The sequence below is a fragment of the Nomascus leucogenys genome, chromosome 12 (genome assembly GCF_006542625.1).
Source record: "Nomascus leucogenys isolate Asia chromosome 12, Asia_NLE_v1, whole genome shotgun sequence".
Lineage (NCBI taxonomy): Eukaryota > Metazoa > Chordata > Mammalia > Primates > Hylobatidae > Nomascus > Nomascus leucogenys.
The window spans coordinates 9,002,783-9,022,658 of NC_044392.1; the positions used below are offsets into that span (position 1 = coordinate 9,002,783).

Below are 19,876 nucleotides of genomic sequence, written 5' to 3' on the forward strand. Positions count from 1 at the left end.
TAATTAGTGGGGGTGCAGAAGTGAAAAAGATGTGGTTCCCACCTGAGGAGCTCATTGTCTACCGGGGGATACAGATCACTTGTGGTATGGTGTGATTCTATGGGAGAGAAGATTTGGGGGCTGCAAGGGAGCTTAGCTAACCAAGCCTGGAGAGGGGAAAGGAGACAGAACAGTGTCACACAGCTTGGAGTCATGGGGCCAGCCATTCCCTTTCCACAGTATTCAGTGCCTCACTTTGGCTGTCTTCTGCTGAGCAATGGCCAAGAGCTATGTGCCCAGATGGGATCTGCTGGCGTATTGAGGGAGCATGGTGTGACCATCCTGGGGCAGATAGACCTTATCTCTCCTCCCTGCAATCAGAGATTTAAAGAAAGGAAGAAGGAGATGACATTAAGGAGCACAGGAACCGGGTGGGTGGCCTTTGAGAGTTCCAGCAGCCCCTTCACTAATCAGAAAACTGGAAAGACTGGGGTAACATTGACATAAGGGACTCAGAGGTGGAATTAAAGACTGTTCTTTTCTGGCATCCGTGCCTGCCTTCTGTTCCAAACTAATACCCTCCCATCTTCTTTTGAGGACCACATTTCTGGGCATTCTCTTTTTCAAAACTTTCCCTGTTTCAACCCTCAGTGCCTCTGGAGCCTTGTATCTCCCAGGGCTTCTTGTTGGGGAGACACATACACCCCATTCAGCCTTCTGTAATTGATGCTAGGAGGGATAGAGCAGGGCTATTGAGAGCAACTGCTTTGGAATCGGACAAAACCTTTCAGGCCTGGCTCTGCCACATAACAGTTGTTTCACTCCTCCAAGTTCCCCTTCCTGTGCTGTAAAATGGGGATAATAATAGTACCACCCTCACTTGGTGGTTTTTGAGGGCCGAAGGAGATCACATTAAGAATGGAGGAAGCTATCCATAAAAGGCCACTGTTGTCATAGTGTACTAGTGGGCGTAGCCCCGGCTTCTCTCCACGACTTGGGAGCTGCCTTCTGGCAGGGGCAGCCACTGGATTGCCTCATCTTTCTCCCCATCGCCCGGATGCCAAGGGCAGGACGGGGGAATGGTGTGTCTTCGGAGATGAGAGAGAGGCATCAGGAGGGAAAGTGTCAGCGTACATCCTCTAGGCTTGAAGGAGAAGGAGACAGATTTTAAAGTGGGCTTCAGAGCCCTGACTCCAGATTTTAAAGCGGGCTTCAGAGCCCCTATCTTTCCTAGGCCTGGGGGTCAGAAGTCATGGGTGGTAGGCCCGACTCGGGGAAAGTCGGACCTTGGGGACCTCGGGGACCTCGGGCAGATCGGGGACCTTGGGCAGATCACTTTCAGCCTGGGGCCTCGGTTTCCTCGCGCGTGTCTGGGAGGTCTCGCGGCCTGCTTCTCGGATTGCTAGAAGCCAGCGCGGGCAGATGCCGGTTCCGGGGCTTGGAGAACGTGGCTCGGTGGCACAGAGCCGCCGGGCGAGGCGGGGGCAGAGAGGCGGGCGACGGGATTGGCTGGAGGCGGGGCAGCGGGGCTCGGGGATTGGCCGCAAGCGAGAGGGCTGGGCAGAACTATAAGAGGCACGGAGGGGGCGTGCAGCAGAGTGCGTGCCTCGCCTGCCAGCCGGCTTGGCTAGCGCGCGGCGGCCGTGGCTAAGGCTGCTACGACGCGAGCTTGGGAGGAGCAGCGGCCTGCGGGGCAGAGGAGCATCCCGTCGACCCGGTCCCAGGCGGCGTGGCCCGCGGGTCATGGCCAAAGGAGAAGGCGCCGAGAGCGGCTCCGCGGCGGGGCTGCTGCCCACCAGCATCCTCCAAACCACTGAACGCCCGGCCCAGGTGAAGGTGAGGGCCCGGCACCCCGCGTGGAGGGCGAGGGGAGGGAGGAGGCGGAAATGGGGGATCGGGGGCGTCCCGGGGTCGGCCTGGTCAGGGGACCCTTGGGATAGCCAGGGACAGGAAGCCTACGAGCGAGAGAGGACCTGGGGGTGCCCTGGGACAGGGGGTGATGGAGAAAAGCTGTGGGCGCCGTCGTCCCCCTTTGCTCACCCGCACTCCACGCTCTGCGGAGAGGCTCTGCCGGCAGCCCCATGTGATTCCCCGCTCTGCCTAGCCGCTTTCCATTCTTCAGTGTTGAGCGGCTGGGGCTTGCCGCCCCAAACGCCAGAGATGACCCCAGAAATCTGGGAAACTCCCCTTGGTTCCCCATCTCCCATCCCCTACTTCCCACTCCACCCACCTACTCTTGCGCCTCGACTCTGCTGTTAGGGCCGCTCAAGTTCATTCATAAGAACAAGAGCTCTGCTCTTAAAGGAGCCGCGTCCCTCAGGCATTTGTCTGAATGTGGATGTTCGCGCGGGAACGGTGCTTTGCGCGTCGAGACCATCGACCCCATCCCCAGCCCTGGGGACTTATTGAAGGACCAAATAAAATGAGGCGGCCCCCTAGGAAGGGATCTCAGGCAATAGATACCTTCGTGGGAGGTGACTGCCTTTTCCTTTTATTAACTGATCCTTGGAAGGAGCTGGGTGAGCAATTATGCTGTTACTATGTATGAGTAATATCTACTTTCCCTGGGCAACCCAATCTCCTTAGTGCCCCACCCGGAGAGGGCTCAGGCCTGAACCTGGAGGCCTTTCGTCCCGTCTCCAAGGTCCTCTAGGAGCTTGGGGGTGGAGGGCGATGGGTCAGGAAGCTGGAGGGTAGGACAGTTCCTGAGTCTGCCTGAAGCTCTGGCTGCCTATAGTGGTCAGGGATGCTCTGGGATAGGTGGAACAGCTGTGCCTGCAGCCAGCTGGGCCGGGCCCCCACAGCTCTCCAGAGCTCTCACCAGGAGTAGGCAGGTGGATCCTGTCTCTGAGGCAGGGTGGGAGCCTGGGCTGGGCTCAGGCAGCTCTTGGCAGCAAGCGGATTTTCAGGTTGTGGCAGCTGGTGCCGGGTGGGGACAGGTCCGCTGCTGGAGCATGCTCCCCCTGAAACTTGGAAAGGAGCAGTGGCTGAGGCCTTGGGAGTTCTTTAGGGATGGTGGGCTGATAAGTTTCCTTAGAATCTCCAGGAGGGAGGTGGCTTAGGGGCAACTTTCACACAAGTATGGATTCCCCTTGTCCCTGTTCCTAAGAATGGAGAACACCTTTCTTTTGTAGAAAGTGGGATCTCGGAGATCGAGACCATGCTGGCTAACATGGTGAAACCCCGTATCTACTTAAAATACAAAAAATTAGCCGGGTGTGGTAGTGGGCACCTGTAGTCCCAGCTACTCGGGAGGCTGAGGCAGGAGAATGGTGTGAACCCAGGAGGCGGAGCTTGCAGTAAGCCAAGATCGCACCACTGCACTCCAGCCTGGGCGACAGAATGGGATCTCCTGGGTAGGAATAGGTCAAAGCAGAGTTGTTTGTTCTGGTAGAGTTGGCCAGAGGGATGGTCCTTCCTGTGGAACCTTCTTGGATGGAGGCCAGAACCTTGAGCCTTTCATCTTTTCCTCCTCTTCCCAGAAAGAACCGAAACAGAAGAAACAACAGTTGTCTGTTTGCAACAAGCTTTGCTATGCACTTGGGGGAGCCCCCTACCAGGTGACAGGCTGTGCCCTGGGTTTCTTCCTTCAGATCTACCTATTGGATGTGGCTCAGGTGAGTGGTCTAAGCCTTCAAGGGCTCCTTCAGCGTCCTGAGGTGGGAAAGACTATGCACCCCTGGGTCAGTTCACTCAGTTTTCCCCATCTGTGAAATGGGACCCCAAATCACTACTTTGCTGCCTCTGAGTCAGTGGGCAAGAAATGAGAAGACCCTGGAAAGTATCCAGGAGAGGAGTGTCTCCACCCCAGGAGTCTTTGCTGGAAAGGTCTGGCAACTCCTCCTTGCCTGGCATGAGCAACAGAGCCTGAAGGGGTAGGTGGTAGAATGAGGGAGAATGGGGCCTGCTGGGGATGCTGTTCTTAGAAGAGACTGGCACACTGTGTTCCTGGCTGGGAGACAGTCAGCTGGCTTGACTCAGGGCTTGGTGGCTGTTGCCAGGCTTGTGGATGAGATGCATCCCACCTTCACCTGTGGAGCAGAAGGGCAGGTAGGTGCCAGGCTAAGTTAGAATGCCCCAGTACACAGGGTCTTTGACTGGGAGGGGTACTTAGGGTGAAACAGGACTATTCTGTGCATTGAGAAGCCTTGGCCGGAAGCCTGGCATCCTGAGAATTCGCCCTGTCTGGATGGGAGAGTGGGAGGCAGAATAGCCATGACGACCGGGGCTCCTGCACCAGCTGTCTTCTCTGTGTAGCATCTAACTTGGCAAGCATCGCATCTTAGTTGTATCCATTTACAGAGGGGGAACGCTGAGCTCCAGAAGGAACAAAAAACTTCAGCAGCTAATTTTTGAGTAACTCCCATGGGCTGGGACTTAGGTGGGGTGTAAATATGAGGAACCTGCAGTCAAAGTGTAAACCTGTTGTACTGGGTGTTAGAGCTGGGGTTGGGGGGTTAGACTAGGGAGACTGTGGTATGGGGAAGAATACCCACTCCCTGGAGAAATAGCAATAGCAGGGCTTTGATGGATGAGGAGGAGTCCGAAGAGTCTGTATTTAGGGCCTGGGGGGTTTTGGGGAAGGGAGGGGGATAGCTTGAGTGGGTAGTGACAAGTCCCTTTTTAAAAAGCATCTATAGGCTCCTTTTTCCACATCCAAGATAGAGCTTGAACCTGTAAGGTAGAACTCATAACTCCCGTTATACAGATGGGGACACTGAAGCACACTGTGTTCACCCCGCGAATGTTCATTCTGATATCAGGTGGTCATGGGCTGAGAGAGGGAGGGAAGGAAATGTTTGTGGATTCATTTGAATTGATGGGAATGTTTTCAAGGGCAGTAGAGGGAAGGAATTAAGGAGACAGAGCTGGGAAATCTTCTAAGGAGGCACCCAGTGCTACTGTTATTGGAGAAATGCTATTGTCATTATTAACAAGGCAAGTGAAGATGTGTAAGGTCCACGTGGGAGCAGCTCAGGGTCACAAGATCCTGGCTGAGATAGGGAGGGAGCCTCCGCTTCTGCCTCCCAATGAGAGTTGAGGCGAGTAGAAGGATGAGGAAGTTGTCTTTTGCTTCTCCCCATTCCAGGTGGGCCCTTTCTCTGCCTCCATCATCCTGTTTGTGGGCCGAGCCTGGGATGCCATCACAGACCCCCTGGTGGGCCTCTGCATCAGCAAATCCCCCTGGACCTGCCTGGGTCGCCTTATGCCCTGGTGAGTAGAAGATGCTCCTTCAACGTGGCACAAGGCAGGACTTCCAGCATATCTGCTCCTTGGTCCTTCTTTCTGTCTTGTCACAGGCTGGGGGGTGAGGAGAAGGAAGGAGTTAAAAGCCCAAGGGTGTCGAAATCCCATCCGAGGCATCAGCTACCCTGAGCACGGGCACTGGCATGCTCAGCCAGTTCATTTCCAGGACAGCCAAAGTGCTAGGCTGGGCAGCTGAGGCCTCATTCCTCCCCTGGGTCCGCTCATTCCCCTTGGTGAAGCTGGAATTCTGAATTCTCCCACTGTACCACTCTATCACTTCCCGCAGTGGCCGAGGTAGTACTTAAGAGTGGTTAAGCAGTTGTACTCTGGAGCCAGCCTGCCTGGGCTTATTTTATTATTTTTATTTTTCTTTCTTTCTTTCTTTTTTTTTTTAGAGACAGGGTCTCGCTCTGTCACCCAGGCTGGAGTGCAGTAGTGTGATCATAACTCACTGCAGCCTAGAACTCCTGGGCTCAAGTGATCCTCCCACCTCAGCCTCTCGAGTAGCTGGGACTACAGGCACGTGCCACCACACCTGGCTAATCTTTTAAAATTATTATTTGTAGAGACAGGGTCTCGCTATGTTGCCTAGGCTGGCCTTGAACTCCTGGGCTCAAGGTGTCTTCCCGCCTCAGCCTCCCAAAGTGTTAGGATTACAGGTGTGAGCCACCGTGGCCGGCCCCTGCCTGGGTTTAAATCCCAATTTCCCTACTTAGAGCTCAGTCACTTCACATCTCTGAGTCTCAAGTTTCTTCATCTGTAAAATGGGGATAATAATTATGCCTATCTCACAGAGTTGTGGTGGATTAAGTTTTTTTTTTGATGTTCTTAGAACAGTGCCTGACTTAATTCTACTTCATAAGGTTGATGTAATTTTGAGACTTAAATAAGTTGATACTAAAATACCAAGCAGTGTTTGGGACACTAAGTGCTATGATGACCACTTCAGGGAAGCTCAGCAGGAGAGCTGGCATGTGGTCCCTAGTATAGGCCACACCAGGGGAACTGCGGAATCCCGGGCTGGGAATTAGACTTCAGGCCCAGCCTGCTGTATCTCTGCCTCCCTGTGGGACCCTCCAACAGCACAGTGATATATAATTTGGCACCCCTTCAGGGTGGCTCCTGGCAGAGCAGGGGATGGGGTAATACCCGGGATTGGGTAGCAAATCCATAACCTTTGGCACCCTGGATGACGTAAATTGCCTTTTCCCTTGGTACAAAGCCTGTGCTACTCAGCTTCAGGGGCAAAGTAGGTGGAGGTGGTGCCACGGATCAGATCAGACGGCAGGGGAGACGCACAGGATAGACTGTCAGGCGGGGGCTCTGGTTCCCTCCAGGACATCCTGCTTCAGGGCGTGGGGGGGCATACCCCTTTCATCTCCAGCCCATCCAGGCTTAAGTGGGCGCCTTCCTGCCCCAGGGGCGCCCATACCTGGCCTCCGGCCTTCAAAGCTCTTCCCGCAACCCCTTCCCCCACTACAGCTTCCTTTCCCACGAGGCCCCCCACCCACCCCAATCCTGCCAGCCCCTGGCTAAGGCCCAGGTTGGAGCCTTTGATCCAGTCTTCAGGGCCGGGGGCAGGACAGCCTGCCTTACCTGTGCAGGCTGCTCAGGGCTCCCCCGGTGCCAGTCCGTGAGACTTGGCCCTGTGCCCGCCTCCCTGGCAGCCAGTAGAAGGGCAGGCTCTGCTGCCACATCGCCTCATGAGGCCCAGCCAATGGGAGGCAGCCGCTCCCAGGCATGGTGGCTGCAGGCGGGGTTACTCCCAGTTACTCTGGGTTCCTCAGCAGCAGCTGCTCAGCTGCCTGTGAGCAGAGGACAGAGTGTTTGACAAAGGCTGATGAGGAGCTCTTGTTCCCTGAGGAGACAGAGTCAGGAGGGGTGGAGGTGGGCAGGCCCTCCCTGTGGCGTGTAGGAACTGAGCAACTTCCTGGGCAGGTGTGGCAGCCAGCTTGGGGAAGTTGCTGGGGGCCCTTCAGGCTGGTTTCTGATCTAGAGTTGCCTGTGTGCGCATGCTTCTGTGGCTGGTGGTGCCTGTGTATGCGCGCACGTGGGATGGCTCGTGGGCTGAAGGCTGGTGTGCATATGACCTCCCTGTCCAAAGTTTTTTTCCTTTTTGTGGTGAGTGGGGTCTGGCTATGTTGCTCAGGCTGGTCTCAAACTCCTGAGCTCGAGCTATTCTCCTGTCTCTGCCTCCCTAAGTGCTGGGATTAAAGGCATGAGCCACCATGCCTGGCCAGACCTCTCCATCCATACCACCTGACCCCTCCTCAGCCAGGCCTGGAGACCTGGAACCCCCTTTCCTTTCAGCGTAGGAAGAAACTGGGTCTGTCAGGTTTCATGAGCCCTGTAGCTCTCTCTCCTCCTGGGCCTCAGGGCAACCCCTGCTCTGAGCCTACATTTAAATCCTCTTCTAGAAACCAGGAAGGCTTTTCCTCCCCCCCAACCCCCCCCTTTTTTTTTTGGTTTGAGACAGAGTCTCGCTCTGTCGCCCAGGCTGGAGTGCACTGGCGTGATCTCAGTTTACAGCAAGCTCCACCTCCTGGGTTCACGCCATTCTCCTGTCTCAGCCTCCTGAGTAGCTGGGACTATAGGCGCCCGCCACCATTCCAGGCTAATTTTTGTATTTTTAGTAGAGACGGGGTTTCACCATGTTAGCCAAGATGGTCTCGATCTCCTGACCTTGTGATCTGCCCGCCTCGGCCTCCCAAATGCTGGGATTACAGGCATGAGCCACTGCACCTGGCCCTTTTCCTTTTTTTTTAATTACACACACACACACACACACACACACACACACACACACACACACACACACACACACACATATAGAGATGGGGTCTTGTTATGTTGCCCAGGCTGGTCTTAAACTCCCAGCCTCAAGCAATACTCCTGCCTCAGCCTCCTGAAGTGCTGGGATTACAGGTGTGAGCCATCATTCCTGGCCAAACCAGAAAGACTTTGACAGTCACTTTGCCTGGAGTTCTCAAGGCCACTGTGTGAGAGACCAGATGTCAAGCAGGGTCCCATGGGGAGGCTGCAACAGCTGGACCTGAGGTCTTCTTCCCAGCCCAGGGCTTTCTGCAGCTCCCCTGGTGTGGCCTGCATTAGTTACGCATGCCAACTCTCCTGCTGAGCCTCCCTGATGTGATCATTGTAGCACTTAGTGTCCCAAACACTTTTTGACATTTTAGTATCAACCAAGTCTCAAAGTTACTTCAATCCTGTGAACTAGAGCCAAGGCACCTCCAATGGCCTTTCAGGAGTTCCATTTCCACTCCCACCTCATCTCCTAATTCTATCTCCCCATTCTCTTCACTCCAGCCCTCCTGGCCTTGCCCTTCCTTAGACCTGCCTGATACGCACCTATCCGAAGACCTTTGCACTGACTATTCCCTTTGCCCGGCCCAGTCTTGCCTCAGATGTCTAAAAGGCCAACTCGCTCCTCTCATTCAGGCCTTTGGCATGGATGCCACCTTCTCAGTAAGGCCTACCCTGTCCACCCATTTGTGAATTGCACCCTTATTCTAATCCCCTGGAGCCAGCTTTATTTCTTTTCTTCACAGCACTCATCTCCCAACACGTTATATAACCCTTTTGTAAGACTATGGTAAAGTATATGTAACATAAAATTTACCATAACCTTAAAAAAAAGTTTACGAGCTTCTTCTCCGAGAAAACACCAAATGGCGGATGACGCCGGTGCAGCGGGGGGGGCCCGGAGGCCCTGGTGGCCCTGGGATGGGGAACCGCGGTGGCTTCCACGGAGGTTTCGGCAGTGGCATCCGGGGCCGGGGTCGCTGCCGTGGATGGGGCCGGGGCCGAGGCCCGGAGCTCGCGGAGGCAAGGCTGAGGATAAGGGGTGGATGCCTGTCACCAAGCTGGGCCGCTTGGTCAAGGACATGAAGATCAAGTCCCTGGAGGAGATCTGTCTCTTCCCCCTGCCCATTAAGGAATCAGAGATCATTAGGCCGGGCGCGGTGGCTCACGCTTGTAATCCTAGCACTTTGGGAGGCCGAGGCGGTGGATCACGAGGTCAGGAGATCGAGACCACGGTGAAACCCCGTCTCTACTAAAAATACAAAAAATTAGCCGGGCGTGGTGGCGGGCGCCTGTAGTCCCAGCTACTCGGAGAGGCTGAGGCAGGAGAATGGTGTGAACCCGGGAGGCGGAGCTTGCAGTGAGCCGAGATTGCGCCACTGCACTCCAGCCTGGGCGACAGAGCGAGACTCCGTCTCAAAAAAAAAAAAAAAAAAATGTTTATGAGACAGAGTCTTGCTATGTTGCACAGGCTGGACTCAAACTCCTGGGGAAAAGCAATCCTCTTGCCTCAGTTTCCCAAGTAGCTGGGACAACAGGCATGTGCCACTGCCATTACAGCCATTTTTAAGTGTACAGTTCAGTGGCATTAAGTACATTCACTTGGTTTTTTTGTTTTTGTTTTTGGTACAGCAGGGATACAAACCTGTCTGTTCTCTAATATTTCTCTTTTGGGCAGTGCAGTTTTAACATTCCACATTAAGGATATAATAATCAAGGAGTTTGTTTGTTTGTTTGTTTGTTTGAGACAGGGCCTCACTCCGTCACCAGGCTGGAGTGCAGTGGTGCGATCTCGGCTCACTGCAACCTCTGCCTCCCGGGTTCAAGTGATTCTCCTGCTTCAGCCTCCCGAGGAGCTGGGACTACAGGTGTGCGCCACCATGCCTGGCTAATTTTTGTATTTTTAGTAGAGATGGAGGTTTTGCCATGTTGGGCAGGCTGGTCTTGAACTCCTGACCTCAGGTGATCCACTCGCCTCGGTCTCCCAAAGTGCTGGGATTACAGGCATGAGCCACCGCGCCTAGCCTAAGTACATTCACTTTGTCGCCACCATCACCACCATCCATCCATTACATCCTTCCGAAGTGAAGCTCTGTACCTATTAGACATTAACTCCCCATTCCCCTCTCCCCACATCCCCTAGCAACCACTATTCAACTTTCTTCATGAATTTGATCACTGTGGGTACCTCATGAGTGAAATTATACAATATTTATCTTTTTGTGTCTGGCTGATTTTCCTTGGCTTAATGTCTACAGGGTTCATCTATATCATAGCATGTGTCAGAATTTTATTCCTCATGAAGGTTGAATGGTATACATAACTTTTAAATTATGTCAACTTTTCTGTTTGCCAACTAGTATGTAAGTTCCACAAGGGCAATGATTTTTTATCTGTTCTCTGGTTATCCTAAGTAATAAGAATAGCGCCCAGCCCATAGTTGGAACTTATGAGGAAATGAGGAAACGAGCTTCAGATAATTTAAATGACTTCCCAAGACTAAGTTTTATAGTTAGTTGGTGGAGCTAGAATGGAATCCCTGAAGAGTGGCTCAAAGGCCTTTCTCTTTACCATGGCCTGTGCTGCCTTGCTTTACTGATGCCATGAAGTTAGTCCATCCTGAGGTCTAACCCCTTGTGATGGTGTGGAATTCACATGGGGAAGGCAGACATTTGCCCACCTGGGCCTTCAACTCTCCTTCACTTGGAGCTGGCCTCTCCCCATCATGCCAGCTTCCCTGTGTGTGAATGAGGGTGTGTGTGTGTGTGTGAATGTGTGTGTGTGAATGGGTGTGTGAATGAGGTGTGTGTGAATGGGGTGTGTGTGAATGGGGTGTGTGTGTGAATGATGTGCGTGTGAATGGGGTGTGTGTGATGTGAATGGGGTGGGTGTGTGTGTGTGAATGGGGTGTGTGTGTGTGAATGGGGTGTATGTGTTGAATGGGGTGTGTGTGTGAATGGGTGTGTGTGTGAATGAGGTGTGTGTGAGTGGGTATGTGTGTGTGAATGGGGTGTGTGTGAAAGGGGTGCGTGTGTGAATGGGTGCGTGTGTGTGAATGGGGGGTGTGTGTGTGAATGGGGTGTGTGTGGGGGTGTGTGTGAATGGGGTGTGTGTGTGAATGGGGGTGTGTGTGTGAACGGGGTGTGTGTGTGAACGGGGTGTGTGTGTGTGAATGGGGTGGGTGTGTGTGAATGGGGTGTGTGTGTGAATGGGGTGTGTGTGTGAAAGGGGTGTGTGTGTGAAAGGGGTGCATGTGTGTGAATGAGGTGTGTGTGAATGGGGTATGTGTGTGTGAATGGGGTGGGTGTGTGTGAATGGGGTATGTGTGTGTGAATGGGGTGGGTGTGTGTGAATGGGGTGTGTGTGTGAATGGGGTGTGTGTGTGAAAGGGGTGCGTGTGTGTGAATGAGGTGTGTGTGAATGAGGTGTGTGTGAATGAGGTGTGTGTGTGAATGGGGTGTGTGTGTGAATGGGGTGTGTGTGTGAACGGGGTGTGTGTGTGGTTGATGAGTATCCGTGTGAGAACACAGGAGTTGGGGCTGCTCCTTCTCTTTGCCTCCTCGCGCAGCCACCTGAGGTCTTGGACTTCCATCCTAGCTCTCAGCCCATTAGAGGCTGCTGCCTCTGGGCTAGACTCCGGGTCTGACCTCACACTCCGTTCCTAGGATTTCAGTCTGGGGGCCCAGTTCCCATCTGCCATTCCGGGCTTGGCCATCAGCCTCTTCCTAGAGGCCCAGGATGGGTGGATTCGGCAGGAGTATGGGGAGGGAAGGAAGAGCTTAGCTTCCTTCCCTGTGGGGACCCTGTAAGGCACAGCAGACTGGGCTGGGCCTGGCTCCTGGGCTTCAGCCTCCAGCCTCCACTCACACCCTCCTCTTCCTCAGGATCATCTTCTCCACGCCCCTGGCCATCATTGCCTACTTCCTCATCTGGTTCGTGCCCGACTTCCCACACGGCCAGACCTATTGGTACCTGCTTTTCTATTGCCTCTTTGAGACGATGGTCACGGTGAGTGTGGGTAACTCCCTTGGGTGTCTCTAGGGGCCGGGAGGAGGGCGGTCCTTGGGGCCCCCAGGGTTGGTACTGGAAGCTACATCGGTGTGTCCACCCGCCTGACCGGCCAGTGACCTGTCTTCCATGCCAGTGTTTCCACGTTCCCTACTCGGCTCTCACCATGTTCATCAGCACGGAGCAGACTGAGCGGGATTCTGCCACCGCCTATCGTGAGTCTCCCCAGCCCACCCGACCCCACCCTCCAGGGACCCTCCAGCCACACTTCTTCCCTTGCGGGTCCAGCTCTTTGCTCTGCTCTAGAGTGTGGGTGTGAAACCATCTTAAAAATAACTCAATCCTCTTATTGCTCAGATGAGACCTGGAGAGGTGCATATGCGTTCAAACCAAGGTGTCACCTACCCCACTACCTCTACCCACCCTGCCTGGAGCTACCGCTGGGCTCCCACCCATTTGACCTTCCTCCCTGGGCCCACAACCCATGAGGCCCCTCCAAAACACCTCCTTTTCTCCTGCCAGGTATGACTGTGGAAGTGCTGGGCACAGTGCTGGGCACGGCGATCCAGGGGCAAATCGTGGGCCAAGCAGACACGCCTTGTTTCCAGGACCTCAATAGCTCTACAGTAGCTTCACAAAGTGCCAACCATACACATGGCACCACCTCACACAGGGAAACGGTGAGGCCCTGGGCAGGGCAGGGATTTGGGGAGATAAGGAACAATGAGATGGTTTGTAGTCATCCTAAAGATAGTAACAGCTAGCATTTATTAAATAAATGTTGGGCATTTGATATACATAACAATTAATAGACTCGATATACCTACTTTGCAGAAAAAGAAACTGAAGCTTAGAGAGGCCGAATAAGTTGCCCAGAGTCATAAAGTTAGTGAATTGCAGAGATTTGGGAAGATTTGAATTCTGGGCTGTCAGACGCTGCAGCCTGGTTTCTATTTTTTTCCTCTTATTATTGTTTGTAGAGATGGGGTCTTGCCAAGTTGCCCAGGCTGGTCTCAAACTCCTGGGATTACAGGTGTGAGGGCTGCCCTCAACCAGCCTGGTTTCTGAGCATGTTGTGAATCTTAACTGTCCAGCCTTGGGAAGCAACAGCAGGCCCGGGATGATCCTCCCATCTCACACATGGAGACAGTACGCTCCCAGAGGGGAGGGGACTGGCCCAAGATCATTGAGTGGGGCTGCTGGAACTGGGGTGCTGGGATGAGCTCAAACTGACCATCCTTGTATGTTGCCTTCACCTCCTTATAGCAAAAGGCATACCTGCTGGCAGCGGGGGTCATCGTCTGTATCTATATAATCTGTGCTGTCATCCTGATCCTAGGCGTGCGGGAGCAGAGAGGTAAGGGGGTGCCTGGGAAGGGGTGCAGGCCTCAGCATGGACAGCTGTGTCTTTCTGCCTGGCCCTCAGGCTTTGGGAGGGGTCTCTGCTCCTTCCTCACTGTCTGCTCTGGCCCCCAGAACCCTATGAAGCCCAGCAGGCTGAGCCGATCGCCTACTTCCGGGGCCTACGGCTGGTCATGAGCCATGGCCCATACATCAAGCTTATTACCGGCTTCCTCTTCACCTCCTTGGCTTTCATGGTGAGTGGGTTCATGACATGCTCAGCCTGAGAACGGGGTGTAATGGGAGCAGGGTGAGCAGAGGTCTCTGGGGCTCGGGGGATGTCTTGGGGAAGCTCAGCCCCAACATCACCTCCTTCCTTGCATTTTCTTCCCTACCTTGCCCCATGCCCAGCTGGTGGAGGGGAACTTTGTCTTGTTTTGCACCTACACCTTGGGCTTCCGCAATGAATTCCAGAATCTGCTCCTGGCCATCATGGTGAGTGGGGCCTGAGCAGGGGCGGGCAGCCTGGGCTGAGGTGGCATAGGCTGTGGAATGGTTCATGGAATAGGCAGAGGATGTTTCTCAGGCTGGCCCAAGGTCATGAAAGGATGAGGGAGGCTTCTCAGGATATTTGGTTGGACCTTGCGAAGGCAGGACCGTGAAAGAAAGAGTTTGAGGTTAGATGTTTGAGTAGCGAGCGCAGCAAAAGCAAGCGCGAGGACACCAGGAACTTGGCTCAGAGGTTTGAGAGGGCAGCAGACAAGGTGGGCCTGGACCAGCTCTGAGCTCCCCTGGGGAGCCGCCGAAGGTGCCTGTCATCTTCGTTGCTGCCCACATGATGTCATCTGGCTGCTCTTCGGCAGGGCTGGGAGCCCTTTGGGGTTCTGGGAAGGGCAGGAGGGGCTCTGTGGCTCTAAAGCACCTCCCTTTAACCCCCTTTGTCCATCCACAGCTCTCAGCCACTTTCACCATTCCCATCTGGCAGTGGTTCCTGACCCGGTTTGGCAAGAAGACAGCTGTATATGTCGGGATCTCAGTGAGTGGGGTTGAAGAGCAGAGCCTGGGTTGAGTTGGGGATGTCTGGTGGGAACCTCCCAGCTGACTCATCTTCCTGCACCCCCTTCCCTAGTCAGCAGTGCCGTTTCTCATCTTGGTGGCCCTCATGGAGAGTAACCTCATCATTACATATGCGGTAGCTGTGGCAGCTGGCATCAGTGTGGCAGCTGCCTTCTTACTACCCTGGTAGGTATATACAGGCCCCCCTTCCTGGGGTATCTCCAGCCCCTAGTCCCCAGTTTTGAAGCTCCTTGGGGAGAGTTCTATGCGGTGTTCTGCCACAGGCCATTCTGTGGGTCCAGGTTAGGAATGGGGGAGGTCTGTCCTGTACAGTTGTACAGGTAGTGAGCTTTGCAAGAACACCTCGTCAGAGTGAAAAATGGGGGCTATAATCTGGCCTGGGCTCCACTTGCCACGCTGAGCCCCTCCAGGCAGGGTTACTTCCTCTTAGAGCAAGAGGCCTTTTCTTATTCAAGTGAAGGTGCCATATCCTCACTGAGCTGTGTACCCATGGTACTGCAAGCTTCCAGAGGGCCACCTCTTCTCATTAACACAGAGGCCCATTAGATGGGTCGGTCCTCATGGCTGTCACTACTCTGCGCAGGTCCATGCTGCCTGATGTCATTGATGACTTCCATCTGAAGCAGCCCCACTTCCACGGAACCGAGCCCATCTTCTTCTCCTTCTACGTCTTCTTCACCAAGTTTGCCTCTGGAGTGTCACTGGGCATTTCCACCCTCAGTCTGGAGTGAGTGGGGTGGGGACCTGGGGCAGGACTGGGCAGGACCAGGCCCCAGGTGCCCCATCTTCACCGTTCTCCTGCCCCCGGGTCTCATAGCTTTGCAGGGTACCAGACCCGTGGCTGCTCGCAGCCGGAACGTGTCAAGTTGACACTGAACATGCTTGTGACCGTGGCTCCCGTAGCTCTCATCCTGCTGGGCCTGCTGCTCTTCAAAATGTACCCCATTGATGAGGAGAGGCGGCGGCAGAATAAGAAGGCCCTGCAGGCACTGAGGTGAGTGGGGAGGGGACGGGATGCTGGAGGAGGGGACGCCACCGTGTCTAAACCCTCAATTTGTGTCTCCTGTGGCCAAGTCCAGACTCACCCCCCGCACATCTTCTCTGGACAGCTGTAACACTTGAGTACGCACCAGGCACTGTGTTAAGTGGTCTTACCTTTATTCAGCAAATACACACTGGCTGCCTACTATGTGCTAGCTAGGCATCGATTGCTCTAGTGAACAAGACAAAAATCTCTGTCCTTAAGGAGCCTGTTATAGGACATGTGCAGCCATCACCTCCCATAGCCCTCCAACAACCCTAAGTATCAGATTCTTAGGGGTCCCCCTCTGCAGGTGGAGAAGTTGAGGTTTCAGTAGGAACAGTACCTGGCCCAGCCGAAAGGGGTGGAGCTGAGGTTTGAGCCTCAACATTCCGGCTCCAGAGACTGCGCTCTTCATCAGCCTCCTGGCATATAGGACCTCGAGTGTGGCCTGAACCCTGCATCTGGGGAAACCAGTGGGCAGGCTGGAGTGAGTCATGCCAGCCCATTAGCCAGCCCAGGCGAGAGTGTAGATCTAGGGTTTGCAGTACCCTGTGTGCAGCAAGGACAGTAAACAGGCCAACCAACAGTTGAAAGTGGGAGTGAGCAAACTCTGTGTCCCGTGGTTCACTTTAGTCCGACAGCAGGGCCAAGATCACATGAGGATCACATGAGGCAGGTGGGGCTGAGGAGGGGTAAGGATGGATGCTTCCTCCAACCCATCTCCTCTGGCTCTTGCAGGGACGAGGCCAGCAGCTCTGGCTGCTCAGAAACAGACTCCACAGAGCTGGCTAGCATCCTCTAGGGCCCGCCACGTTGCCCGAAGCCACCATGCAGAAGGCCACAGGAGGGATCAGGACCTGTCTGCCGGCTTGCTGAGCAGCTGGACTGCAGGTGCTAGGAAGGGAACTGAAGACTCAAGGAGGTGGCCCAGGACACTTGCTGTGCTCACTGTGGGGCCGGCTGCTCTGTGGCCTCCTGCCTCCCCTCTGCCTGCCTGTGGGGCCAAGCCCTGGGGCTGCCACTGTGAATATGCCAAGGACTGATCGGGCCTAGCCCGGAACACTAATGTAGAAATCTTTTTTTACAGAACCTAATTAATAACTTAATGACTGTGTACATAGCAATGTGTGTGTATGTATATGTCTGTGAGCTATTAATGTTATTAATTTTCATAAAAGCTGGAAAACAGCTGCCTGTTTCTGTCTGTGTCCTCAGCCACTCACTGAGCCCTTCTGCCTTAAGACTCCGTTAGAGAACACACTGAGCCCCAGGTGCTACTGGGTGGGGGCGAACATGTCTGGAGTTGTGGCTGGAGTGCAGTGGCGCAATCTCGGCTCAGGCAATCCTTCTTTCTGCTTCACCCTCCCGAGTAGCTGGGACTACAGGCATGCACCACCACGCCTGGCTGATGTTTAAATTTTTTTGTAGAGATGGAGGTCTCACTGTGTCGCCCAGGCCAATCCTTCCCACTGGACTCAAGCAGTCCTCCTGCATTAGCCTCCCAAAGTAGTGGGATTACAGGTGTGAGCCACTGCACCTGGCCTCTTGCTAAGTCAGGACTGTTCTTATTTGAAAGGTAAGAACACCCTAGTGTAGGGAGGGATTTAGCTAAAGTCACGCAGCCTTGAGTGAGCTAACTGGAATTTTATCCCGACTCTGTAAGACTCCAACACCGTAGTCACCACCGTCTACTTCCCTGTGTCTGAGAATGACCAGGGGACCGGCAGACAGACGCTTGCTCTGGGTGTGCCTGTACACTGTGCTTCCTGCCTGGTGCGTGCCTGAGCCTGCAGGGCTGGCGGGGCTGGAGGCCTGCGGGGTCCCTGGAGACTGGTGGTTCTTTCTTCACAACTGTTACTGATGGTATTGAAAGGTGAGAATGTACCTGCTGGATGTGTGTATCAGATGAGGGAGGATTTTACCACAGATGCACTGGTGACCAAAAAAAACCAAACACCTCCGGTAGGGAACAGAGTGGTGGGGAAGGCCTAGTTGGGAGCACTTGGCTAACTTCCACGCTATGAATAACTCCCACCATAGCCAATTGCAAGTTATCCATGGTTATTCTACTTTGAACATTTCCTAAACATGTAGTAGTTGGCTTTTACAAGCTGGTAGGAGCTTGCCTAACACACCACTGGGTCTCACACTTAGGCCGAGCTCCCAAAATCACAAGAAGGCAAAGCTGGCAGGCTCAGGAGCTACTAGTCAAATCTCCTGATTTTATAAATAGATAAATGAGGCCCAGACAAGAGAAGCTCTTAGGCTATTCTGGTTTGGTTCTTACCTTGAGTATGGGGCTCCGTTTTGGGTGGGAGGGGGGTCCACCATTTTTACTGATGAAGTTCTGCCAGGTTACTTTGATAAATTACATTAAGCGTTACTAACAGGCATGGTCACATGTGCGTAATAAGTATGAATTCAGTTAGTCTTCAGATAGTTGTCAGAACTTCCCTATGAGGAAGGTATTTTTGTCATCCTCACGTTAGAGATAAGGAAACTGACGCAGGGAAAAGTTAAGTAACCTGCTCAAGGTCATTGGACAGTCACTGGAAGAACTGATACTTGAATTGAGGTTGGCTATAGTGCCTGCTGGGCTCTTAACCACTACTTAAGGCTGTTAGGTGAACCAGTGGTTTTGTCAACACCAAGGCAAGTCACACACTGTCTTTGTATCAGCCATCTCATGTCGGGCTGTCTGGGCAAGGCAGGAGCCTGGAGTCTGGTCTGGCCTCTGGAGCTAGCCTGCCCAGAGACTCTGAGATAATGTTTCTAGAAGCCCACTTATACCTCCTCTCTCCCTCCACTCTAACCAGTAACCACCAAGTCCTGTCTTTAAAAAAAAAAAATTAAAGTTTTCAGCTGGGCACAGTGGCTCACGCCTGTAATCCCAGCACTTTGGGAGGCCGAGGCGGGCTGATTACTTGAGGTAGGGAGTTCGAGACCAGCCTGGCCAACATGGTGAAACCCCGTCTCTACTAAAAATACAAAATTTAGCCAGGTGTGGTGGCTCATGCCTGTAATCCCAGCTACTCGGGAGGCGGAGGCAGGAGAATCGCTTGAACCCGGGAGGCAGCAGTTGCAGTGAGCTGAGATGGCGCCACTGCATTCCAGCCTAGGGGACAGAGAGAACCAGTCTCAAAACAGAAACAAACCAAAAACAAACAAACAAAAACAAAACTAGCCAGGTGTGGTGGCACATGCCTGTAATCCCAACTACTTGGGAGGCTGAGGGCAGGAGAATGGCTTGACCTGGGAGGTGGTGGTTGCAAAGAGCCGAGACCATGCCATTGCACTCCGGCCTGGGCAACAGAGCAAGACTCTGCCTAAAAAAAAAAAAAAAAAAGTTTTCCAAACCACTCAAGCTTGTTTCTTTCCTATCCCTACAATTCCTTCTCAGGCATTATGCTCTCTTACCTGGGTGAATAGACCAGCATCCTGTCTGGTCTCCTTGACTTTAATTTGATCTCCTCACCTTCTTTCTGCAAACTATCCAAGATAACTCAGTAGCTCTCCTGTTTAGAAACATTTCTGTAAGCTGGGTGTAGTGGCTCTGCCTGTAATCCCAGCTACTGGGGAGGCTGAGGTGTGAGGATTACGAGGCCCGGAGTTCACGACCAGCCTGGGCAACATAGTGAGACCACGATTCTATAAAATAAAAAACAATTAGCCAGGTGTGGTGGCTTGCACCTTGTAGTTCCAACTACCCAGGCAGCTGAAGCAGGAGGATCTCTTGAGCCCAGGAATCTGAGGCTGCAGTGACCTATGATTGCACCACTGCACTCCAGCCTGGGGAACAGAGGGAGACCCTGTCTCGAACAAAACAAAAAGTTACCTAGAAATCCTTCTGTGAGTTCCTGTCTGAGACCCCTACTGACCTCCCCAGGCCCAGATCTAGACACAGCTCTTTTTGCAGGCCACCTGCCTGACCCTGGTCTTGTAGCTCCTGCTGCAGCTCCACCTGGCAGACACCCATCCAATGTGTCTTGACTCCAGCAAGCCCCTATGAAGCAGTCCCTACCCCTCTGCGTTTGGGATATCTCTGAGGGATCGTCTCTTTCATCGTGGTCTCCCACACTGAGCCGACGGCCAGGCATGGTGGGGTGGGGCAGGCACGTGGAGCTGAGTGAATGGGAGCTGTGACCAGAGCAGGCTTTGGCTGGGCGTCAGACCCGACTCCCACTGACCCACTGTGACACCTCTCTCCAGGTCACAATTTCCCCCAAACTTCCTATGGGATTTAGACTTTTCATTTGTTCTTTTTTTTTTTTTGAGACGGAGTCTTGCTCTGTGGCCCAGGCTGGAGTGCAGTGGCGCCACCTCGGCTCACTGCAAGCTCCGCCTCCCGGGTTCATGCCATTCTCCTGCCTCAGCTTCCCG

General features: G+C 53.7%; 1 protein-coding gene across 2 annotated transcripts; it reads left to right on the top strand.

The window, feature by feature from the left end:
- The first annotated feature begins 1,541 nt into the window (after positions 1-1,541).
- MFSD2A (major facilitator superfamily domain containing 2A) lies at positions 1,542-16,694 on the top strand. Of its 2 annotated transcripts, none has more exons than XM_030823534.1 (14): positions 1,542-1,815; positions 3,462-3,596; positions 5,069-5,193; positions 11,931-12,054; positions 12,191-12,269; positions 12,577-12,734; positions 13,321-13,411; positions 13,531-13,652; positions 13,807-13,890; positions 14,348-14,431; positions 14,525-14,637; positions 15,056-15,199; positions 15,290-15,466; positions 16,235-16,694. In XM_030823534.1, the coding sequence occupies exons 1-14, from the start codon at positions 1,723-1,725 to the stop codon at positions 16,296-16,298; spliced, it is 1,593 nt and encodes a 530-aa protein (XP_030679394.1). In that variant the 5' UTR covers positions 1,542-1,722; the 3' UTR covers positions 16,299-16,694. The 2 variants fall into 2 exon arrangements, with proteins under 2 accessions (XP_030679394.1, XP_030679395.1); XM_030823535.1 differs by having other exon boundaries at positions 1,542-1,809.
- Positions 16,695-19,876: the final 3,182 nt, after the last annotated feature.

Coding starts and splice junctions, on each gene's coding strand:
- MFSD2A (XM_030823534.1), top strand. CDS start 1,723: ATGGCCAAAGGAGAAGGCGCCGAGAGCGGCTCCGCGGCGGGGCTGCTG. Junction 3,597..5,068: donor ACCTATTGGATGTGGCTCAG/GTGAGTGGTCTA, acceptor TCCCCATTCCAG/GTGGGCCCTTTCTCTGCCTC. Junction 5,194..11,930: donor CTGGGTCGCCTTATGCCCTG/GTGAGTAGAAGA, acceptor CCTCTTCCTCAG/GATCATCTTCTCCACGCCCC.